General features: G+C 44.9%; 1 protein-coding gene across 1 annotated transcript in view; it reads right to left on the bottom strand.

Annotated features, from left to right (window-relative positions):
• Positions 1-26088, bottom strand: part of CLSTN2 (calsyntenin 2) — a 637108-nt gene that overhangs the window by 91103 nt on the left and 519917 nt on the right. The window contains exons 6-8 of the mRNA XM_023192121.1: positions 24033-24218; positions 12866-13114; positions 5886-6007 (exon numbers count right to left, since the gene is read on the bottom strand). Of these exons, the coding sequence (XP_023047889.1) occupies positions 5886-6007; positions 12866-13114; positions 24033-24218 (557 nt within the window). The remainder of the gene's footprint in view (positions 1-5885; positions 6008-12865; positions 13115-24032; positions 24219-26088) is intronic.

Below are 26088 nucleotides of genomic sequence, written 5' to 3'. Positions count from 1 at the left end.
TGCCGCAATAAACATACGTGTGCATGTGTCTTTGTAGTAGCATAATTTATAATCCTTTGGGTATATACCCAGTAGTGGGATGGCTGGGTCATATGGTACATCTAGTTCTAGATCCTTGAGGAATCGCCATACTGTTTTCCATAATGGTTGAACTAGTTTACAATCCCACCAACAGTGTAAAAGTGTTCCTATTTCTCCACATCCTCTCCAACACCTGTTGTTTCCTGATTTTTTAATGATTGCCATTCTAACTGGTGTGGGATGTATTCACTTTTAGATCTTTCCAGGAGCTTTAGACTTCTATGCAAGTAGAATGGACTTGATAAGCAAAGGCTCTGGCCCAAGACAAATGTGCTCAAATCCTGGCTCTGGGGAACTCGAGCTGTGACTTATGCTCATTTATATCAGAAGGAGGAATACCACCACCAAACCATGGATCTGGGTTGAAGGGACCCTCTGGGTATGGTGAGGGGCTGCTGGCGACCCGAGAAGCTCCCTGCATATAGGGAGTTTAGCATTCTCTATAGGAGGTAGGGTAGGGGCAGGGAGAATTGGAAGCATTCACAAAGTTCATCTTCTTAAGAGGATCCAGACTTCTCAGACGTATTATTGTGTGGCTTTCTTGTATCAAAACAGTAGCTTTTTAAATCAGTAATCTCAAACCAGAGATCAGAGAGTAAAGGTGGACTGCAGAATATTTTTTTGGCCAGATGATCTGTTTTTGTAAATAAGAACATATTAAAGTTGAGCAATTTTACACAGAAATCTGATTTCTAACTTCTGAGCAACTGGAAGTGCAGCACAAGGCCTAGATTCTTGTATAGTTTATAACTGTGTGGTGGCTAAACCTTTATTACTTTATTTTACTTTCCACTGAATCTTGCATTCACCCCGCCAGGTATTGTCACTCACCTTGATGCTTATTCCCACTCACAATTATTAGAGTTGGGATTCTTGCAAAAGATGCTCCCAAGGATATGTAAACTGGGTATAAACTGAGCAGGCCTGAGTTTCCCCAGGGTGGAGTTGTGTTGTTCTTCTCTTGATCCCTGATGCCTATTACAATTTCTGGCACAGACAGGGCAATGGCCAACTGAATGAATCTGACGTTTGCATCTTGTGCTTGTTGCAATTTTTCAGAGATGCACTTTTTTCCTTATGTGAGCTGGGGGTACCTGTGCTCTTGCTGGTCAACTGAGGCTGTCACTCAAGCTGTGTCTTCCCATAAGTGGAACAGACTGTAAAACATCAGCAGATTTCCCTCCAATCACCACACCAGGTTCAAAAGGAAGATTATTAGATTGTGACACTGAGTCAACCATATCCAAGTGATATTAAAGCCAGGAGGGGCTGCAAATTAGTTAACCTTTCCTGTATGTGCTGGCAGCTGGGCACTTTCCTCTGCTTTTGTCTGGGTTTGCATGTGACTCACTGCAGGGTCAAGGGATTTGCATTAGTGGATCATAAGTAAAAATCCCATTAAAATGACATTCTCCTCATCATTATGATGGCTTTAGTGAGATGCCCTGGATTGTTACAGGCATCTCCTGCAGCCACCTGGTAATAGATTTACTAGGCTGTCCATCCACCTTGGCCAGAGCCTGCTGAGGTGTGGGGCAGAGAGGCTGGGCTGACTAAAGCACACAGTGCCTCTGTGGAACGGCCTCTCTCAGCAGCACTCCTGAAGGGCTATGTGAAAACTATTCTCCATGCCTGGTTTCAGTGCCATGAAGAGCCGCTGTTCAAACATGTCTGTTCAGGACTGGGGTTCCTGGGGGCCTCCAACATAGCCCCTGCCACTGGCTGCATTCAATGGCCTGGCGTGAGTTATATTTGCTTAAACTTGATAAATCTGATGAATGTCATACTATAATTCCTTATATTTGCCCATCTCTAAAATTCTGTCTTCTCTTGAATAGTAGATGTTTCAATTATGGCCCATTCCTTTGGGGAATGAAGCATCAACTCAATAATATGACATAAAAAGCCACTTGGGATTTAATATCTACCTGCTCCTCCACCACGGGTCCCAATACCTGTCAAAGCTTTCTCCCTCTGCCCCATGCCTGTGCCTATGCCCTGCCACACTGAGAGCTCACACGCCCTGACCCCAGCCCTCCTGCTCACTGCTCTGCCATTAGGCTGCCCTGCCCTGCACCATGGAGAACTCCACATTCCTTTCCGATGTTCCCTCCCACAGAGGACTTCCCAGGCTCTCAGCCCCAAGTGCCCTGCAGGGGCTCCCACAGACTCCCCTCATCTGGCCCCAGCCCACAGTGCCTACCACATGGGATTGTAAACTGTCTGTTGATGTATTTGTTTGACCCATTATCGTGGAAACTTCTAGAGAACAGAGACTCTTATTTTAGCTACTAATCTGTAGCTAATCTGTAGGTACCCCACGCAGAGCCTAGAGTACAGTTTGTGCTCAGAGTAAACTGCTAAATAAAGAAATAAACGAGTCCCCATCAGGCACTAGAACAGATAAAATGCTGCTGAAATTTCCAAGGTTGGCCAGAAGTTAAAATATAGACAATACATTAGACTGGCTTGAGTCCTTTCTGGCCAAGGCTAGAAAGTTCCGTAACAGTTACAAATCCACTGGTGGTAAATCTAGTAAGATCTTGAAATAAGATATCAAGATCAAAGATGAACAATGTTTGAAATCCAGGGAATTAAAAAATGGCAACATTTAAGAATTTTAAAATACTCAATAAAATGAGTCAGAAGATCAATTAATCACTGGGAGGTTTTCAAAGATATCTGGATTTTTCTTCCTTCCTCTCTCCCTCCCTCTTCCGCTGCCTCACCTCATCCCTCCCTTCTTTTAATCTTGACATCCATTCACTGTTATGCAAACATTTACTAGGCACCAACCATGTGCTCATGCCTATAACATGCACACAAGAGCTGGAGATGAGTAAGACACTACTCTGCCCTCCAGGAGCTCAGTGCAAAGTGAGCAGACAGGCAGGATAAACGCGTAACTACAGAACAGTAGGAATGGGGATGGAGTTCTGCCTGGAGACTGGGGAGCAGAGAAGAGAGGCAAACCACCCATGGGGGGGACCCAGGATGGCTTCCTGGGGGAGGTGACCTTACTAGGTATGTACATTCTGGGCATCAAGTGATTTACACCCAAGAAACTTCTGGCAAGGTTCTGTCTACACAGGAAGCTGAGTAAAGAGAAAGAGGGGTCTCTGGGTTGGTCAGTATATACCACTGGATTGCTAGCATGGGAACTGTTGAGGTTTCCTGCACCCTACTCACTGTGGTTCCCTTCAGAGGGAGGGTAGCTGTGCAGGTGAGCTGGGGCCCTGATCATCAACAGGCCGTCTTTAAACTTTTTAAATGTTAATTTCTTTAGTAGAGGAATGCTATGGACTGAATTGCGTCTCTCCCAAATTCATATTTTGAAACCCTAACCCCCAATATATTTGGAGCTAGGACCTTTAGGTGGTAATTAAGGTTAAATGAGGTCAAAGGGTAGAGCACTATTTCAATAGGGCTGGTTCCTCATAAGAAGACAACGCACCAGAGTGCTCCCTCTCTGACATGTGAGGCCATGGTGAGGAGGAGGCCCTCTACAAGCCAGGAAGAGATCTCTTAACAGGAACCAAATTGGCTCCTTGATCTTGTACTTCCTAACATCTTTAACTGTGAGAAAATAACTTCCTATTGTTTAAGCCACTCAGCCTGTGGTATTTTGTTATGGCAGCCTGAGTAGACAAAGAATAGGACAGCTTGAGCAAAATGAAGATGTGACCATTTTAGAGGATTTCATCAAGACTATGAACATTTTGTATTTCAGTGATAATTCTGATATCTAAAATTTTTGTAAATTTAGAAATGCAAATTTTTAAAACTTCAAATTAGGCGGCACACCAAAGCAGGAGCTGGGCATAATGGAAAGGGCAGGTCCTACCCATGGTTTGCTGTGTGACCTTGTGCAAGCTACTGGACTTCAGTCTATAGCCACACATTAGCCACCAGGAAGGGCTGTAGCAGAGATGAGAATAATTTCCCACGTGCAGCCTGCCTTGCACAGAGCAGGCATTGACAAATGGTAGTCAATGAGATCAGGGTAGTTTGGAAGGTGTTTGGTGAACCTCAGCTCCTCCTTAAATTTACCACTTTGGGAACAGATGTTAGAACTGCTAGATTCACTATGTCTTTATCTTTAGAACCAGAATTCCTTCCTCACCTATTTTTAATTTCCAAGCCTATGACTTCATTTGCCTGCATCAGTGCTTCTCAATCCCATCTTAGAAAATGCCTCAGGATATCTATAATTATCTCAACCAGTATAGCAATGTTCCTATTTTAAAAACCCTCACAATATGGAATTTATTTTAATTCACGCCAATTTGTATTATATATTTTAAAACATCCCATAAAAGCCATATGGCACTTTAGGACATAGCTGAGAGGTTGCTGAGAAATAAAATAAACAATGTCAAGATTTCACAATTCCTGCCAGATTCAGAATTCCTAATTCAGAGGAACATATACTAATCAAGATGCCATATTTTTAGAATTAGCATACAGCAGGATGGGATTTACTGGGAGTGGATTAGGCAGTTGCCACTGGGCTCCCCTAGCAACTTTCCCATCAGCTTGGCATCCTTAATCTTGTCACATTGCCTGGAGTTCCACCATTGAGAGATTCCTCGGAGTTAATGAATCTTTGTTTGAGAGAACATACATGTGTACTTCTATGAGGATGAAAGGTGGCAGCAATCATTTCCATCTCAGTGTGAATGAGTTCCTCCTGGAATACTTCCCAGTAACACTCTAAGATCAGCTCACTGGAGGACTGGAGACTTGGATGGAACAGAGAGAGGGTGGGGGTGGAGACACAGTCACAAGGAGGGACGAGAAGGGAAAGGATTATGAATCAGTCAGCCCTCAGCAAGGTGAGGCAGGTAGTGTAGTACACACAGTGGGCTTTGGATGAAGTAAAGAAGACTGGGGGTCCCAGAAGTGCTTAGCCCAGCATATGGAAGGGGCAGAATAAAACAAATGAGGTCCTGGGGCCCCAGGGAGGAAGGATCAGAGAAAGGGCATCATTTCCTCTGCCTCATTAAGCAGCATCTATTCCTTAATCCTATTTTCTGACTGCTGGCATTCTTTCTCTTGATAATTTAAAACCCTTTTTAAAAATTAGCCCCTGGTCGCTTTCAAATTTAAGCAAAGGCCAACTCTAATCTTGCTACATAGATGCTTCCTGATGGCACAGCCAACCAGAAAAGTGAGTACTACTTCCACCGTTAATGCTTCACAGTCAGTCCTCAGAAACATACTCCAAAGCTTTGGAGTCACACCAGACACTTGCTTTGTCATTGAAAGTATGATGCAGTGGCTCTTGTGATCAAAAGTCATGAGGCCCTGGAGTGAGTCACAGAGTTTTCCACTTCAGAAAAGAGCATGCACTGCCCAAGGTGCTCTGTGTCACTGCTTACTTCAAAGTCCTCAAACCCCTGTCCTCAACCTGTGTCACCCAAAGGAGGTAGTACAGCACCAAGGGAAGACATGGAGCATTTGTGATTTAAAGATGTGCTAACAGAGATCATAACTGGGCCTGGGGATCAGGAGAACTGGCTTCCACAAGCTCGATGTGGAGCAAATGGACAAATCGCACATGACAGGCCCAGTGACCCGCAGCATCCCGGCTGGGAAGCCTATCCCTCCCCACCTTCACCTGGCTGTAAGGAGGCAGTTTCCTTCCTGACTTTAAGATGCTGTGTGTCTCCCTAAGCTGATTTTTCCAAAATTCAGCAAGTGGTCAGGACCTTGCAGTGCCTCCCCACTGCCATCACCATTGGATTGGACCGGCCACCCCTGCAGAGGCATGAGTAGCAGCAGGTGTGAGGTGAGCACCATACCTGATCCAGCTTCCAGTGGAACTCCGCGGGGCGAAAGGTGTCAGCCTGGTCGAAGTCCTTCCGCAAGAGAAAGACGAGGCGGCAGTTGTGCACATACAGGGCATAGTGATGCCGGTTCATTTCTGAAAAGCAGAAAGAAGGTTTGAGGAGTGAGAGAATCCCTGTGTCAGCCTCCACCAGAGGAGTCTTCCTGCTCACTCACTTAGCACAGCACAGCGGACAAAGGCATGGGCACTCCAGTCTTCCTAGTCTTCTCATTTATAACTGGCTCTGATGATAGTTATAATGCACATGATAGAGCTCTTCCAAAGTGGAAGAGGAAGACTCAGGAAAACCCACAGCCAACCTCTTGCTGAGAAGCTATCTGGACTTTAAATACCCACCTAACTTGTACTCAGATACTGCATCAGACCCAGGGTACAAATTACTTAGGTTAACAAACTTCTTGTTTGTTGGTTACAGATGCTTCTGGAGGGTTTAGGGAGCTATGTGCCAATCACATCAGTCACTCTGTGCTCCTTTAACATACTGGTTTCTTCTAGAGTTCTGAGTTTTTATTTTATTTCATCAGATAGCAGCGACAGCAGTGACCACAGAGTACATCTTCTCTCTCTACCTAATCTATATGAAGTAGAGCTGCCTCACTTTTAGCTGCTGGGAGGAGGGGATAGGTTGATTTTCCAGCATTAGAGATAGTTTTGTGACTCCAACACCCCCTTCCCATATGCAGGCAATTAACGAGAAGTTTTCCTCTCCTAATGTAGAAATTTCCTTTCATGCTTAGAAAATCTCGTGTCATGGATCCTGGCAGAAGAGGAAATGTTCTTTGACCAATTCTTAGAGAACTTAAAGCAACACACCAGAAATCTACCAGGAAGAGCGTGCTCCATAATGTTGGTTGGGTGGGCAGGTGCCCATGTGTAGTGGAAAGAGCATGGGCCCTCGATTCGGTAGACTTTGGGTGGAGTTGTATCTTGGGTGATGTTGAGAGAATCATCTCACCTCTCAGAGCTTCAGTTTCCTTAACTATATCATGACATTGATGCTAGATTATCATAATGTATCCCAAGAATGGAATATTGCAATCCATTCCTGTACATCCTGTATAAACCTTGCCTATAAAGTTTGGGTGTAAGGAATCAACACCAATTACATTTCTAGGATGGGCCCTGATTGCTCTTGACCAAACAGGTTCATGGGAATCCCCCAGCACATGACTGCTTCAGGATCCATGACCATGTTCCCAGCACAGGCCATTCTCCTGGCTTCAAAGCTTCTGTTAGGAGTTGGCAAGTGGCTCAGTCCAAGCCAGTGATACGAGCACTTTTCTCAGCAGTTCTAGGAGAGAACTGCTCTTTTAGCAGAAAGCAAACAGAAAAGATACTTTCCTTCCCACTGGAAGTTGTATTATACCACCGGGAGGCCTGGAGCTGTGCAGCCATATTTGCTCATGTAAAATGGATACACTTACAGGCACAGATCTGAGAAATTGCGGAGAAAAGGAGCCCGGCCTTAGATGCACTTTACCTTGATGATGACTTCATGAGCCTTCATAGCTCTGGATGTTTTCAGTTACAAAATACCCACATTCTCTGTATTAGTTTGATTTTTTGGCTATCTGATATCAGTTTGGTCTGGACTTTCCATCCCTTATAGCTGAAAGCCTCTCAATCGACACAATGAGGAAATGTGTGGAATGCATCTGCCCAGAACAAATACTCCGTAACTGTTACTTATTGGAACTATCATACTGCCTCATGACCAGGACAACATAACAAAGTAGTGCTCCCAGGAAAGCATCGCCATTCTTGAGAACACAACCAGAGGATGACAGGAAGGAGAATGGTCAGAGTCTGACTGTGGCAGGGCTGGCCTCGGCTGTTATCTGGGGGACCATTTTTAGCCTTTGGATGGGCAAAACACCCTGGACTGCTTATGGGGATTTTACTAAAGATTTCTGGTCCCCCGCATCACTGTATAACTGACTTTTCTGTGGTTTCTGTTGATAACTCTTAGGAAACATAGAAAGGAAGAATTTTTGCCTTTAGTTTTATTCGGAGTTAGGAGAAGCTGGGGCTAAGGGGGTGGAACAAGAAGAATGGATGGGCAAACCTCACTCTACTACAGCAGCTTCTAGCCTGGGAGGTTTCTTCCTCCTTCTGCTCCCTTTCTCTGAATTCGTAGAGTCAACTCATATGCCAGGGTACCTGGTTCATTCACTGTGTTGGTGATGTGATTTGCTCAGGAATCCATTTTATTCCTTTTCCTGTCCTTAGGAATTCTTTGTTGAATCTTTCTTCCCTTCTCTCTGTCCACGTCTCAGGTAGATCCTAAAGCTTTCTGCTCACTTTCATGAATTAGAATAGTCTTGAAGGGTTTAATCCAAATCAAACATCAGTCTCTCATCCAGTTAAAACAGATGTTCCTCTTCTCCACTCGGTCTTTACCCATGGCGTGGCGGCCCACAACAGGGAAAGGATGGGGCAAGATCTTTCATTCTTCTTGTTCCACATCCTCATCCCCCAACCTCCTCCTAGCTCTAACCATGGTCAGAGGTAGGGGAATATGGATGAGAGGAAAAGAAGTATAAAGTCTCTTTAAAAAGCCAGTAGAGTTTTCCATTTTCCAAAGGCTCTGCAGAGGTCTCTACATTGCCATCTTCACCTCCCCACCCTCTATAAGGATGGCTCTGCTATAAATCTTTACATAGGAATTGATATGGTAAGTGACACACTCCTTTTCTGGGTTGCTGGGACATTTGTGCTTGCTGCAATTCCACTTTATTAGCCCTCACCTGTCCATTCCTCGTGTGAAAGATTTTCTTTCCAGTGGATCTTCCATAATTCCTCCTCAGCTTCTCCCTTCTCGCAGGAATCCCCTCCAGAATACACATCAACTCCTGCTGCTGGGACCCCTCTTCCTGGCATGCAGCCCTCTGGTTGCTAGCTTTGCACATTTCTGGATGTCCATTTGGCCCACAAGAGCAAAAACACCTGTGTTCTGCCAAATTGTACCAGGGAAACCTCTCTCCCTCCGGACCCTCTCTCCTTACCCTAAAATTGTGGCAGCCCCATCATTTGCTTGCCTTCAGACACCCTGGGTAAGAAGCAGGGCCAAGCCTTCATGTACCCTAAACTCGACATAAGTCAGGCTTTTCCAGGACTCTCCTGGGCTCTGCTCTGACACCAGCCTGGAGCAGACTTAAGAGTGTTTGCAGCTCAGCCAACTGGCAGCAAAAGTAAGGTTCTCACTTCCTTTCTATAGACGACAACCTCAATCCTTCTGAGTGGTTTTCTAGGCACCTCTGTAAGTGTGAAAATACCCCCATCCCTTTCCTAGCAGGCAGGGGGACCATCCTAGCACTCTCTACCAGGCTGACTCCTCCATCTCTCTCACCTGGTGATTACTGAACAAGGTTGGCCCCTCTCTCTTAGAAAACCCTGTAGGGAAGTGCTAGCACTGTACATAGCCACTGATCATTCATTGTTCTCAGTTCAAACTCAGAGACAGAAAAGGGCTGCATGCCAGGGGAAGAAGATTCCAGCAAGAGGAGCAGATGTGTGTGTAGGAGGGGATTGATTACTGTGACAAGGCAGGGGCTGAGGAGGAATCATGGAAGGTGACTGGAAAGTGCACTGTTCACGGGAGGAATGGAGAGGTAAACCCCAACAGAGATGGGCTTAGAGGGACACAGGGCCCCACACAGTGACCTCAAGGTAGACATACGGCTATGTGTTCACCTAACCTATTTTTTTTTTTTTTTTGCTTCTAGGTTCACATCTAAACTCATTTCACAGCCTCCCCCATGGGTAGGTGGGGCAATGTGACTAAGTTCTGGCAAATGGAATGTGTATTAGAAGTCAAACATGATACTTTCTGTTCTGGTCAGTAAAATCCTTCTGTGTTCAGCTCTAGCCTTACTTTCTGTTCTACGGTTGAAAATGGCAGCAGCAGATGATGCAAGAATCCTTGGCTTCTGAGTGTTCCGGGCAAAGCAGAGCTCCGCTACCCTCCAGACCCACCTGAAGCTACTAGACAATGACAGGAGGTAAAACCGTGGGGAAGGAATGCTAGCTACTGAGATGTTTGTCTTGGTGGTGGTAGTGTTGTTAGTGGTCCTCTCTCTTTTTTGCAGTTAGCCTTTGCTGACTAGTCAATTCTGTTATCCAGCTATTTAGAAAATAATTTATAATGGACAGCATTAGTAAGTTTTACTTAGTACACCAGACAGAACTTAGTGCAATCTTCACGAAGAGCAATTTGACAATTCACAGCAAAAGCTTCCTTTCCTAACATTTCTATTATTTGAATCAGTAATTCAACTTCTGGTTGAAATAATAAGAAATGTCCAAAAGGTATATACCAGGATACTCTTTACAATATTGCTGTGTTTGCATTTAAAAGAAGACAATGTAAATATCTAATGAAAGGGGGCCAGTGACATGAAGTATGATAAATCTACATGGCAGAGTTTTAAACTCCCAAATAATCCATATTTTAAAAGATATTTTATCACATGGAGAAATGATGTGAAGATAATGTTATATAAAGGTAACTGATGACACAATAATATCAGATATTATAAAAATGTAAGGACATTCTACATATACACAGAAGCAAAAATAACATTGTAATAAAATGTACTAAATGTTATCAGAAAATATCTCCCCAATGGTTAGAATTTTAGGTAATTTGTGTGTTCTTTTTTACGCTTTTCTGTGTTTTTCATGTTTCCACTATAGACATACATTGCTTTATAACTTGAAAAAAATATAGATGTAAAAAAGCCATAAAAAAACTTTCATTTATTCCAGATTTAAAAAAAAATGTAGGATGGGATATTTATAGATTTTTTTTCTTGCTGTCAGAAAAGTTAGAGAAAAATCTTCGCACTTTCTCTGTGCCAATCTTGAGTGTTGTTTCACACAAGGGCCCGAGCTGAACACCAGGTGCTACTAATTTGGGGTTGCTGAATGCCTTCTCAGGGGACTGCTGTGATGATGGTTGAGGCAAGTTCAGCCATGGCTGCCCGTTAGGCTCCTCCAAGATTCTTATTGAGCTGGGTGGGGCTCTAGCATCTACACGTTTTTACAAGTGCACTACTTTATTCGAATGAGGACCACTGGTGCAATAGCAGGGGCCTGGGACTCAGGGTCAGAGGATCTAGGTCCAATCCTCTCTTTCTTGGTAATCATCTGTGTTATCCTGGGCCAATCACTCAACCTTCCATATTCCAGTTTCCTCCTTTGTAAACAGAAACATTTATATCTGTCTGACTTGCCTCCCCAGGGACTCGATATAGCTCAGAAAGGACTATATGTGCATGGCCACTGACCCCAGCTCACACTGCTTTGTATTTGTCTGCATATTCTTAAACTGCTGTCTCATTGGGATGCTGACTCCTGGATTATGATGGGAGTACCTCACAGGGCACTGCACAGGCTACTGAACTGCGTCCCAAACCTCCGCCTTCCTGCATGAAGGTCCCAAAGAAAAACCTGTCCTTGGCACTGACTCCTACATAGACTTGCCATATCAATAGGGAAAGCCAGGCACCTCTCAGTTTCTGTATCCAGAAAATACATTAACATTTATTATAAAGATCAATTGAAACAGAGAACATGGTGTTCCTGTAGCAGTGTAATAAGGAATAAAACTGGAAATAATAATGATAATTATAGTAACAACATCAAGTAAATTAATGGAACGCTGATTTATGCATGTGATGCTACTAAGTAATTTCATACTTTATTTCAAGTGTATTTCCCCTATTTTACCTATGGGGAAACTGAGGCTCAGAGAGATTAGCAGCTCCTCAAAGGTCACACCTGAAGAAGTGGTCAAAGCTGAGATGGAAACTCTGGCTGTCCAACAGCAGCGGGCGAGCTTCAGCTCTTCTTCTGTATTGTATTTTTACTGTTACATCTGCTGTGGTTGTTATTTATTTTGGGTGTTTTAGCAAAAGTTGTATTTGAAATGGGAAATTGTAGAATTATAACTAAATGCAGAGTTGTACAATTTGCATAAGATCTCGGGATGTTTGTGTATGTGTGTGGGGATGGGTGGGTGTAGTGACAAGAGCATAGGTTTGGATTTAGTTGGATCTAAGCTCATATTCTAGTTCTGATACTGACTGTATAACTACTTGTGACAAGTTATTTAATCTCTAAGGAATGTTTTATCCTTAAAATTGCAAGAACAATAAGGCTTTTGTAAAATTACTAATAGAGACCTGTGTTTAGAGTATTAATAGCTAACACAGATTATCACACTTCCTTTGTGCCAGGCACTGTTCTGAACACTTCATGAAGTCATTTAATCCTCATGAGAACCCTATGAGGTAGATACTACTAAAACACCCCTTTTACAGACAGGTAAAGTGAGACACGGAAAGGCTAAACAACTTGCCAAGGTTACCTAGCCAATAGGTGTTAGGGGACTTTAACTACCAAGCCGTGAACTTCTTGCACAGGCCCAGCATGCTGAAAAGCCTAACGAATGGTAGCTATCATTACTATATATGGCAGAGGTTTTCAAACTGCTATTCTAAATTAGCAGTACTTTATTCAAAAGATGGCTTTTGGAAATCTTACTGTATATAATACAGTCCAGGTGGAGCTTCTTTGTTTGAATTAGGGATAAAGATACCTCTCTCACCCGCATCTCACTCACAGCAGACCTAAAGCACTTCTGGGAATGCTGGGGTTCTGAGGAATCCAATTTGAAAACCACTGATTCCAGCTTTTACATTCTTTGTGTCTGTACCCCTCCTTTCCCCACTTTTCTGCTCCTGCTCTACCTCAAGTCAAGCCTGGAAAATCAGCAGCCAGAAAACCAGAGACCGGAATATATATTGGCAGGGTTCTTCTCAGGCTCCTGCTTTTCTTCCACATCCTCCTTGGCTGTGTCCATGTCCAACCATCTGGGACAAAATGGGCAGCCGCTGGGGTAGGGGTGGAAGGGCTGGGCTAGAGACTCACCGGTTTTGTCCGAGTTGCAGAGGATGGTTTCCTTCTCGGCTCTCACACCAGGGCTGGGGCCGTGTTTCATCCACATGGTGATGGTGAACTGGTCGGTCAGGTTCTTGGGCACAATCCCATCAGGGATTTTGGCGCCCTGCCTGCCATCGAACCTGAAGATCATCTCACTGCTGTCCACCAGCAGTCCTGCAGTCCAGTTGGTGGCAGCACTAGGGGATGGCAAGAGGTCAATGATGCCAGAGGAGGCTCCTGCAGAGGGTCCAGAAAAAAAGGACAACGGGTCATTCCTAATGGGGCGGTGTCCTCATCTGTTTTCTGCTCCTGGGTCAAGACGAACTACTCAGTGTACTTACTCAGAGATGTCTGTGTCTAACCCTGAGCTATGTGACTTAGGAAAAGAAGTGCCAAATGCTATTCCAGCCCCTGAGTTACTTATGATTTTCTTGGGGAGGCATCAGTAACTTACAGACAAAGTGCTGCACGTGGCAAGATGGGATGCAAGAAAAAAGTGTTGGAGGAATTTAGAAAGTTGGAAAAACCCTGGGGACTCTTACTAGCAGGGAGGGTTCCTGGAGAAAGCCAGGATTTGATTTGGGTGGATGGATTCGCTCACACACCTATCCATCTGTTAACCTGCCAGTCATCTACTGAGCACTAACCATGTGCCAAGACCCCTGCTAGGTGCTGGCCCTGTGAAGGTCAGTCAGACACAGTCCCTGACATAGAGGAGCTCAGAGCCAGCAAGTTGACAAAATGTGATCAGGGCTGTGACTGGGAAAAATTCTATATCCTGATCCCAAGAGAAGGAGCATGAGCCACTCATTACACTTTTTTACAAATATTTATTGAGGCCAAATGATGCAGTGGTTGAGAACACAAGTTTTGAAGTCAGCAGAACTTGAATTTGACACCTGGCAGCAAAATTTGCTAGCTTCGTGACTATGAGCAAATCAGTTGACCTTTGTGACTCTGTTTCCTCTTCCCAGTGAGTTGTGAGGGTTGACTGAGATAATGCATTAGGCAGTAGCATGCTCACTGCATGGCGAAGGTTCGCTCAGTGTTAGCTATCACGTTATCATTGCCATTATTATTTCTGCTGCTACTATAATAGTACTCAGGTTAAGGCACGAAGACTTCATCTGAGGCAGCAGGAGTGGGGGCAGGTTTATTTTAGAAGAATCACCAACTTTGTGGAGGGCGGGGCTGAGGTGAGAGGCGACAACTGGCCTGCCAGAGAAGACTGGATTGTCCTGCTGGGTGGGTCTGGGGCTTCTGCTGACTCTCCACAGAGGCTCAAATACAGAATTCTTTCCATCCTTCTGCTCCATACACAAACAGGGCTCAGGCGCTAGGGGAAGGAAGGCCAGGAACTTGCAGTCATTTTCAAATAATAAGAGTCAGGGAGTCTAAAGCGTGACCTGTGTTGGATGGGTAGGGGCACGGGGGCTCTTTCCTGGGATGGCACTGACCAGTCAGTCATAAACTCTGACGGGTTTAATGGACAGTGGTTGTGTGTATTACCTGTCAATTGCCCAGGCTTTGGATTTTTGACTTTTGTATATCAGAGCCTCATCTTACCTAGGGTATAAGTTCCAAAGACAGCCATTACAAAAAAAAAAAAAAAAAATCTCCTACCATTAAAATGACCCTTTGAAGATTCCTCAAGGAAGGTGCCATGTTGGAAATCAGTCTACTTGTTTGAAAATGTTCAACTCAGCCAGTTTTCCCTCAGTCTGTGGAGGAGATCATCAGGTCTATATCCATTGGCTAGCAACAGAAGGTCATGCTATGTGAAGAGCATGTATCCTTAGGGCCCAGATGCTCTGTTTATCACCATGACAGGTTCACTCTGGGAGAGGCTTCTGGAACTGTGGTGTCTGTGAAGGTGGAGATTAAAATCTCCCAATTCATGCTCATGCTGTAGCTTGTATTATCAAAGGGAAGTGTGGGCAGAGTTGACAGCATTATTTACATGAGTATTTCCTAGATATTTTGCCTGTTACTGCACCTGACACATAGTAGGCCCTCAGTTAATATTTATAATTGCCTTTTCTCCCACTCACTGCTCTCATGAGATGCTCCTGGAAATTCACCCAATGCTCAGGTGGGCCCATCCAGCCCCTTGTCCACGCCCCACGCCTCTCATCACACTTAACCTGTTCTCATCCCCTGTTGCTAACTCCTTAATTGATATCCATGTTACTTATGTGATAAACTAATTTATACAAATGTTTTAATGGCCAATAAAATTTTGCTGTCCTTTAATACCACCCTCCACAGATATTTCCAAGAAAGACATCTATCAAGGTAGTAGCAGAGAGAGATTTGTGAGTGGTTTGGAAGTAGGAGATAGACTTTTTTTGGGGAAAGTGCATTTTCCTAGTAACCCTGGAATAACACAACATGGCAATAGCTTCTTTGACCTATTAAGTTGAGTATGATAGCAAAACTTGTCCAGTGTGAAGACAGCTGGTGACAGGGGTACACACAGAGTGTGTTGGCTCCTGAAACCTGGGGTGGCCAGAGAGATGCAGGCTGAGCACTCAAGGCTTCTGACTTCTAGCTCAAGCCAATGGGACCAATGTGATCTAGCAGGGCCCGGTGCAGAGATGTGTGTGTGGTGGCTGCAGAGGCCAGCTTTGCCACCATGTGGAGCAGCTGGGCCTCCACACAGGGGAAGCAGGGTGGGGTCTAGCAGGGCTTGAAACTCCACCACCAGAGGATCCTTTTTTTTTTGGCTAAGGACATTGCTGTTCCTATAGAATTCACACTTCAATTAATACCTCAGACTAGTGAAGAAATGGATGGTGAATTTCCTTCCAAACAGGTTTGGATATATAGAGAGATGTACACAGCAGAGAGGACCATGCATGGGGTGATGGGGGATGACATCAAGGGAAGGTTGGGAGACAAAATTGGTTATAAAATAACCCAGTGCTGGTCAGGGTTATTCTACAGATATATCTAATATTTACATAACTATTTTATTTTATTTATTTTATTTTTGAGACAGAGTCTCACTCTCTCACCCAGGCTGGAGTGCAGTGGTGCGATCTTGGCTCACTGCAACCTCTGTCTCCCGGGTTCAAGTGATTCTCCTGCCTCAGCCTCCTGAATAGCTGGGATTACAGGCATGCACCACTATGTCTGACTAATTTTTGTATTTTAAGAAGAGATGGGGTTTCACCATGTTGGCCAGGTTGGTCTCGAACTCCTGACCTCAGGTGATCTGCCCGCCTCGGCCTCCCAAAATGCTGGGATTACAGGTGTGAGCCACTGCACCCGGCCTACATAACCTTATTTTTTATCATTACAGAACTTTATTGTTTTCCTATGAAGTCTTACGAGGAACAGAATGGGTAGCAGGCCTGAATTAAGAGCCTTACATGTGTTTTTTTAGATACTCTTCTGTGCAGTGAATATTGTTAAGATTCCAGGTTACAGATAAAGAGCCCTAGGCAGACTGAGCCCAGGATGGCAACCAGCTAGCAAGTGGACCCATCACCAGGACTTCCCAGGTCCAAAGCCCATGCTCCCCATTGCACCTCCTCAGTGGACCTGGAGGGAGATCTTGTAATCTTCTGCTCATTTTGCAACCATAGAAACTGAGGCCCAGAGAGGGGAAACAACTGGACCAAATCACAGCTACAGCTAGCTCGAAGCAGGCCCAGCACTCAGACACCCAGTTAGTGTTCTTTCTACCACACAGAAGTGTTTAGGGGGCCAATCATATGACCTGTCAAGCACAGCTTAGTCACACGGGACTCCACCTCCCTACACAGGCCACTGCTCTGACAGAGTGGCACATTGAGGACATATGCCCTGGCAAAGCCATAATGTGGAGCTTTTTGTCTTCCCCGCTGAGTGGGAGCGGCAGGCCACTTTCCTTAACCCGCAGATGTTGCCTGCCAGAAACCAGCAAGCTGCATTTAACCAGATGGTGCAGACTTCCACAAACTTAACAGATTGTATTTCATTTTTTGGTACACTTAAACAAACAGAGAAGATTTACTTTCTCCACGGTTTTTCTGTCTCTCTTCTCCCCAGGGATCCCTTGGGAAGGCAGTGGGTAAACAGAATGCATCACTTGCAGTGATGATGCAGCACTGTCTACACATCAGGGTGTATTTCAGATGCTCCTTTGGAATCCTCCGCGAAGGTCCCTGGTGCCCCCAGGCTGCTAGGGTTCACACTGGTCTTGTATACAGCAGCTGCAGCTTGAGTACTGGGGATTGAAACCAGGGATGAGGTCCAATTTGACGTCCTTGGGCCCTAGCAGGATGGGGAAGCCACTCAGAGCCAGAAAATAGAAAATAGACACAACGAATGAGGCAGATTTCAGGACATACTGTGGTACAAAAGCCCAAATGGGGCCTAGGGATGGCAGTCACTGTCTGAACTTCTTAACTGATGAATTTGCATTCTTCTCTGGATGGCCTTGGTGAGGCCAGGGGGTCCTTAGCACTTCAAGGAGCCTGTGGCAAGAGTGACTGACATGGGGCCACCAGTTGTGCCTCCTTAGGATCCACCCCTAGGCATGAGAAAGGGCAGGGATAAGTGGGGAATCTCAGGGAGAGGATCCAGTATAATCAAGGACACAGGCCTCATTCTGTAAGATAGTCTCACAACTGGCAATATCAACTCCATATTATGCCAACAGATGTTTATATAATGTCTAAGTTATGCCAGGCACTGCCATGAGAATGCCGCCATGAACCCAACAGAAGTAGTTCTACCTTGAGGGATGCAAGGAAAGTCTTTTATTTTCTGAAGGAAGAAGCTCAGTGGGTGGAGGAGTTCAGTGATGCAGAATCTCACAGGAAGCGAGGGAGGCCCTCTTGACAAGTGCTGTATCGACTGCCGGGACTTTGTGGTGGTAGAATGTATTCTATTCACAACACAAATCTCTGACCCACTGATATCAGCTTGGCCATGAGACTTGCTCCGATGGATGACATACGTGTGCATGTGACATGTGTCATATCATTGCAGAAGCCTTAAGAGCCCGTCTGTGGTTCACCATGCATCTTTGCCATCTACCAGGAAATCAACAATGTTTTAGATCAAAGCTGTTCCATTTTCCTGGATCCTGGTGGGGAGCTAACATAGTGCAGAGCCACAGCCAATCGAAGGACACGTGGTAAAAATGTTAAATGAACCTTTGTTATGTTAACACAGTGAAAGTTGGCAGTCAGTTGTTAACCTGTCTTACCCTGACTGAAAATCCACATCAGTGATTGTCATTGGCAGTTAAAATTCCCATTTCTCTATCCGTATACCTTAAGCATAGGCACGGAGGACTTTCTGATGTCCTTTCAGGAGTTCACATGCTATTGATCCCACAATGAAACTATCATTTCGCTTCTAGAATCCTAGAAAAGAGGAGTTCCTCCAAGGCCCTGGAATCAGAAACTTGGATTGCTAGGTGAAGCAAACTAGGTGTTGCTTCATCTGGGTGGTTGGCCAGGATCCTGAGTGAGAGCCATGGATATCTGGTTGCTTTCCAGCTTGGTATGTGTTTGCCACTGCAGGCAAAATCCTCCTCCCCAACATATCGGGCCATGTTGTATCGTAGTTGCTTAAATGACCTCCAAGAAATAAGCATAAGAAAGAAGCCCACTGCTCATTGTCAGCATCCATGAGTCAGTGTGTGCAGCCCTTCGCTGTTGTATGAGTGGGGATCTAATCAGACTTCCAACAGGTGTTCACCTATTTTGCTTAAAGCAAAAGGCCCACTTCACCTCTCCGAGAATGGAGGCACTGCCTATGACTAGAAGACTGACAATGTCATGCTGGGAAGCTCCAGCTCTTTAGCAGTGTCATAGAGAAATCCATCATGGCTTCCTGTAGTTGGGCTATTATGAGGGTATGAAAACCTCTGATGGTGGTTATTAGTGAGAACAAGTTCTGCTGAGCTGCAAGGTGCCCTGGAAAACTATGGACTTTTATAGCTACTAAAAAATTGCACTGTAATTTTCTTAACATGTCTGTCTTCTCCAGAAGGCTGAATTGTTTTTATATGTTAAAAACATTTAAATAGACACATAACAATTGTACATATTTATGGGGTACAATGCAATATTTAGATGCATGTATACCTTGGGTAATAATCAATTCAGGATAATTAGCAAATCTACCACTCAAATATGTATCACTTCTTTGGGGGTGAGAATATTCAAACTCCCTTCTTCTAGCTATTTTGATATATACAATACAGTATTATTAGCAATAGTTGCTCTACTGTGAAATACAACATTAGAACTACGTGGTCTTTTAATCTCTACATTATTTTAAGAGTTGGCACAGCATCTGAATACTCAACAGATATTTGTTGAATTAATAAACTTGTGCAGGAATGAATGAATGAACGAGCCCTCTACAAAAGTCTCCTGGGCTCATAAGTATATAAATCCTGAGAACAACTTAGGGTCTGGTCATGTGCACTGCTCTGACACATAAACCACATGATTTTTGCAGCACACTCTCACTCTATGGTCTTTTGTGCAACAGGACCTGCCCTCAGCATTCTTCACTCCACAAAACACAGCTGACCCAGACATTATATACAGGAGGTACTGGCCAGCAGCCAGGAGTCCTGTGGTCCCTACGAGGAACCACCAAGGTTCCTGGCCTCAGTGCCACCAAGGGCATATGCACCACTGACTACTTTTCTAATTTCTGTAATATGTAGTGATGTAGGGCCATCAAAGTGGATCTTTTCTTGGGCTGTTGTTAATGTCCAATTTAATTTGGCCAAGAGGTCTCACTGAGGGCTTCTCTGCCATCTCATACTCAAGATAGTTCCGTGACATGCACCTCTGGAAAGTCTGGTGCCTAGATGGCAGGGTCCTTCATGGGGATCTATGAATTCAGAGGAAGCGATAAGCAGTTGGCCCCGCTTCTCTAAGAAGCCTGGCTTCAGGTAGAGCAAAGGAAGGTGGGGTCCACTTGAGTTACATCTGACCCCTCAAGCTAAAGGGGACACAGAGGTTCAGGGAACCTCCATCTTTTTTGTCCAAAGCAGAATGGCAGCGTTTCCATGCATAAATCCATGAAGCAATATGCCTGACATCCAATGCTTCCCTAGGCCCAAAGAGGCATTTCAAGTGCTTCTGCATCTACTCAGGTACCTCCTGACAGCAGGCTTGACACCAGCTATTGTCCAACTCCCACTTAAACCAGATTCCCTCGCTGCTCCTGATGGGGCCTACATTGCAGGAGGAGGAAGCAGGTGGGCAATGTCCAGATTTCCATGATGACCCTCTGAGGAGATATCCATGGCGAGGTTATTGCATGACTACAGCTTCACAGAGGAGACTCCAGAACTCAAACTACCAAGGTAGCTCCATAGACTGACTCCTGGTGTGCATAGAGGGCAGGCAAATGCTGACTGGAGGGAAGGGTTTGGAGAGGTGAAGGGGAGAGAGACCATCCTAGTGGGAGGAGAATGTGAGTGAAGGCTCATGGATGAGAAGGAGCCAGGCAGAGGGACCAAAACAGGTGCCCTGACCAAGCAGAGGCAGAACATCAGGGCAAAATGTGCTGCAGTAATGGATCAGCAGGTGGAGGCTGATCTTTGGGAGGGTTGAGAATCAGGCTAGAATGTGGTGCCCACACCTGGGTATACCACAGGCAACTGCTGCCATTGTCCCTTAGATCTGCCCTTGATCCTGGATACCTAGCTCTGGTTGGCAGCACCCTCATTCAGTTAGACACTCACACAAGAACCTTTTTAGACTCCTCTCTTACTCCTGACAACTAATCAATCATTGAATCTTGCTGATTTTGTCTCCAAAGTCTGTCTTAAATTCCTCCTTCCTGCCACTCCCCTGGTTCAGAACTCATTATCTCTTGCTTAGACCATGGCTCCAATACCCTAATTGGTCTCCCTGTTTCCATCCAAAGTCAATAAAGATTTGTAGGATGAAAAATGCATGAATACTGAGGCTTAAATGTAGCTCAGTACATTTAAGTACTGAGCTTACTTAAATGTACTCATTTACATTTAAGTAAATGTACATTACTTAAATGTACTCATGTACATTTAAGTACATGAGTACTGAGGCTCAAATGTAGCTCATGGCAGCTCCCCAGTTGGGAATCCCAGCAAGAAGCTTGTCTACCATCCACTGAAGACCCACAGAAACTTGTCTCTGGAACCGAAAGTACCCTACAGGAGTCAGGCATTATAACCCAGCTTCCACTGTAGAAGTGATCCAGCCTACATTTCCCTTACGGGTGGAGAGAACATGAGTCCCTACATGGAAGCTGACCCCAGGATAGGATTTGTATCTGGGCCTCACTCATTTGCTTTCACCCTTTTTAGCTGAGCTCTCCTCCAGTGCAGTTCAAAAGCCAGGCTTCTAACGTAGAGGCAGCACTGAGCCTGCTCAGCAGGGTTATTGGGACAGGATTCTCATAGGTGTGGGGGGCAGTGCTATGGAGAGAAGCACAGACTTCTGTCCTTCAAAGGGCAGCTCCCAGCACCAAATAAGGCCACATCTTGGGGGAAACTGCCTTGCTGGATGAATTAACCTGTCCTGCCAGGCGATGTTGGCAGCACAGATAGAATGAACTGTGTTAACATATGAGATGCAATTTTGTTCGAAAATTTGTTCCTTCAGGAAATCCTTATCACACTCCCTATCTCCCCATCTCTCCCCAGCAACATTCAAAATCAAATCACAAGTGTGTGCCCTTGGGCTCATCTGATCTTTAACAAGCTGATCCCATCATCTCTTCTAACCTGGAGGAGTTTAGGAAATGACACGAACCCCAGTGGCCTGGGGTTGAGTTGACTTCTAATTCAGGTGCATGGGGAGCAAAATGGGGTATTCCTTCAAACTAAGATGTCATCTTAGATGGCTTCTCTGCCACAGAATGGAGGAGAGGACTGGAGGCAGTTTTCTGCCTTACAACCATTTTTGCAAGAGCTGTATGGAATATTGAAGTTGTAGTGATTTTTCCGATCTACTGCATCATTCTGGAGAGGTGTGCAGTCCCATAGGCCTTCCCTGCCAGCCAGGTGACATGAAAAATGGAACATGACAATATCAAGCAGGGTTTATTTCACATTCGGTTCTAGATATTTTTACTTGGTTCCTTGAGTTAGAACAGTGTGGGTGAAGGGGTGTGTGTGCTTGTGTGTGTGTGTGTGTGTGTGTGTGTGTGTGTGTGTGTGAAAGTTGAGGGAGAAGAACTGCCCCAAAGATAGTAGTGGAGAGGCCCACCTTGGGGGAAGGCAGGCTAGACTGTGCATTCGCAGCCTCCCTTTCTTTTGGAGGAGATGCGGTTACCTCCAAATACAAGCCCAGTGTAAGAGTAAGCCCTTTCCTAAGCTCCCAAACATGGCTGGAGAGTCCAGTGTGAGTTCCTGAGTATTTTGGGAGAGAACAAGGAAGAAATGAACTATGTGCAGGAGTAGGAGCGAAGGAGGCCCATCAACACGTCCACAGTCTGAGTTACAAAGCACCTGAGGTGCTTCTCACCTTATGAGATGCTCATTTTCTCATTCCACAGACTCACTTGAGAGATTTACATTCTAGCTCCAGAGGCCTGGATGGATAGCCTTAGTGGATACTGAGCTAAAACACCCATCATTCAGACAGACTTACTTTCAATTCCTGGCTCTGTTGCTTTCTATCTGTGTGACCTTAGGCAGGTCATTTTCACTCTCTGGGCCTCAAATTTTTCATCTCTAAAATGGGATGGGTGACCTCCTCATGGTGAAGACAGGAGAACTAAATAAAGTAATGCATGTGAAGAGGCTGGCAGGGCACGCACAGCAGGTGCCCAGTGAAGCTGGCTTTCCTCCATATCCACCTTTCAGAGCACTCCTCCATCAGTTTTGCTTCCTAACTCCCAGCCTGCCTCCTTTCTTGGGGTGCCATCTCACAGCCAGATGACAAGCCCTCTCTGTCCCTCACAAGTGAGTATCTTCCTTTGTCCACCTTCACCCTCACCCCAAGATCTTCGCTGCTGTGGGCAGACAGACTCAGCTTCGTGGGCATGTGACCTTGTTACCCAGGGCAATGACTACACGACAGAGTTGAATTTCTACCCTGTCCTAACTTTGCTTATCTTTAACACACAGAACGCCTGTGATAAACAGTTCCCTTTGCAACCAGACCAGCTGAGACTGGTACATAGAACCAAGATAGTTGACCAAAGGACTTCAAAAAGACCTCAGGCTTCATGATAATCTTATTTCCATGCTAAATGGTACTCCCTCCAGCACCATGACAAATGACAATTGCCACGACAATGACTGGAAGAAGCCTTAAAAGGACTAAAAGGGAGGCAGTACTACTGGTTCCAGGAGGTTCACCACCCATTTCTGGAAAAGACATGAATATTCTTTCCTTTGCTTTTCATGTCAACTCCTTCATTAGAGAAATCCTGTATCTTAAGCCCCTCACCCTCACTTGTTGAGAAGTTGATTGTGAGCCATGCTCCTGGTTCTCAATTCCACGGCCATTGAATAAAGCCTGCACTGCTTAACACTCACTTTTGGTTTTGTGTATTGGCTTTGTGATACTGAGTAGGGAAAGACTCCATCTTTGGCAAGACCAGCTTTGTCAATAACAACCTGAGTAGTCACATAGGGTCCAATGCTTAGTTGTGTATACTTGGTTTAATGCTTTGCTCTCTCTGTTTTAAAACGCTTGTTAATTTTTGAAAAAGAGCCCCAAATTTTCATTTGCATTGGGCCCCACAAATTATATAGCTGGCGCTTTGGGGAGGAGACCAATCTCTTTCCAGCTGACTGACACTATTAACTCTTCGTATTGGGTCTGGTCTGGTAGCTTCTTCTAAACCAGTGGGGCAGAAAGGAACTCGTGTTTCTTTGGACCCTGCCCTAGGTACTCTTGAAAGTATTGTGCCATTTAATCCCTGTTTTACCAAAGAAGAGCAAAGGCTTTGCCTTTCCATGTCACCTGCCCAAAGTCACATAACTAATAAACGGAGTCTGAGTCAGGAGTCTAGTGCCAAAAGCTGAGCCTTCCAACCCATCTGCCATAAGTAAACTTAAAATCCATCCAGGAGTTACACATATCGGTGCAGGAAGGGAGGGCGGATTCTTCCCTAAGATAATAAGATATGCTTTTTTGGGTATACATCATTTAAAAGCAATTAATTTAAAAAATCCCAAAAGGCAAAAACCTACCACATAACTTCTGAAGGGATTTCTCAGAGTAGGTCTCCCGGTCACAACCCTTCCCAATGTAATTAGTCTGCAGCTCTGCGACGATCTGGAGGGAAGACACGGCTCCATCGCACATCTCCAGGTGGATGCTGGGGAACAGGGCCATGCTCCCGGAGCCAGGCTGGTACTCAATCCTTTTGGTCCAGTCTAAACAAACAAGGAAAGGATGAAAAGTGAATCAGGTGCAGTCAGTTCTGCTGGAACATTTCTTTCAGAAGTGTGAATTTGTTCCAATGAATTATTTGCCCCAACACATATATTAGATATTAGGAAACAGTCTGAGAATAATGGCAGTTTTACATTTGCTTATGCAAAGTTTCCTCCCTGAGAAATACTAGGCAAATGCAGAAAACTGCACCCAGCTGCACTGAGCCACACAGGAACACATAAAACATGTGCAGGCACATGCACACTCACATGAGCGCACACACACACACACAGTCACACCCTCAAACATATACCAGCTACTCAGTTCACCAGTGTTGTGAGCCACACCTGTCCATGGCTGCAGTCACAACTTTTCATTCATTTCCCAGATACTCCTTCAAGGACTTCACAACAACACACCAGAGGCAACCCCCACCATCCCCAACCTTTTCTTTAGTATCTCAAAGTGTATTTTTTAACTTTTATTTTAGGTTTAGGTATATAAGTACAGGTTTGTTATATAGGTAAATTTGTGTCACGGGGGCTTGTGGTACAGATTATTTCAGTATCTGGGGGAGGCAACCCTTCTTACATTCATTTCACAGGCAAATGTCAGATCTCCTCAAGGTAAGGTGCCATAATTATTGTAGTATTTGTGTAATATTGTGCTAATGTTTTCTCTTTCTCCTTTTTTTAACGTGCCACTGATGATATTTTTGAGTGTTGTGCCTCTCGCCCCATTTTTCAACTTTGCCTCACGTGGTAATTTTTAGGAAGGCATGTGCCTTGTTATAAAACAAAAGAAAGCATGGTTGTTCAGGCATCTCATGAGGTCACAAGGTAGGGTGAAATGCTTCTCAGACACTCAGAACTGTGAGTCATTGAAGTAGGTCTCATGGTCTTGTCACTGCTTTTTAGTGAAACAATAATGTGGAGATGATAAAGCATTAGAGAAGAACAAAATCACAATTAAAATGGCACCATGCAAGAACAGAGCAATCAACACATACAAACTCTACAAGTGAGTGTACACAGGAATTGACTGATACAATAACAGCAGCACCTGAAAGTCAGAGCGGACTCCAGGCAGGCTCCCAGTGACTGATGACGTGTGTTTGCCTGCCACAGCGGGCATCCCATGCTCTGCGAGGACACATGTCTGAGATGGCTGTGCAGCCATCCTCAGCCAGATTTACGTGCAGAAGAGTGATTCTGAGTCATCAAGCAATGTGAGCTATGGGTGCTATTAGTTTACTAATCCCAAATGTTTGTCACATACAACATTGCTAGATGATATCCCTTTGCTGAAGTAGAAATAAAAATCTGTAAGTTGCCTGACCTCACCCATGAGAAACTCAGAAAGTCCTTCATTGTGGGACTCGGTATCAGGCTGCAGTTACCATAAGACTCCTCAGTTCCCAGTGGGCCACTGGCACCACCATGTGATACCAGTATCTTGGAAGAGGCTGGTCTTTGGGGCTAGCCAGATGGCTTTGTTCACTGAGCAACCATTTGTTCAGGGTTTGTTTCTATGTGCCAGGCTCTGCTTGGAGTACAAAGGGTACAGCAGTGAACAAGTCAGGAGCCTAGGGAGAGAGGCAGGTGATGAATAAGCCTGTGCTGCTCTCACAGAGAGGAGTAAGTGCTATGAAAGGAAAAGCCAGTGATAGTGAGGGGCTCCTTTAGCTTGAGAGTTAACCTCTGAGCTGAGGCCTGAATATCAAGGACAAGTGCATTGGGGGAAGCCTCAGGGAAGCATGTGTGAAGCAGATGCAGCAACAATCTTGGCTTGTCTTTGTAAGGTCAGGAAGTTCTCGAGCAGGTTACTGAAGGTCTCCAAGCCTCAGGCATCTCATCAAGAAAATGGGAA

Source organism: Piliocolobus tephrosceles, chromosome 2, assembly GCF_002776525.5.
Source record: "Piliocolobus tephrosceles isolate RC106 chromosome 2, ASM277652v3, whole genome shotgun sequence".
NCBI classification, from domain to species: Eukaryota; Metazoa; Chordata; class Mammalia; order Primates; family Cercopithecidae; genus Piliocolobus; species Piliocolobus tephrosceles.
The sequence above is the reverse complement of the archived record's forward strand: the minus strand, read 5'-3'. Positions and strand labels throughout refer to the sequence as shown.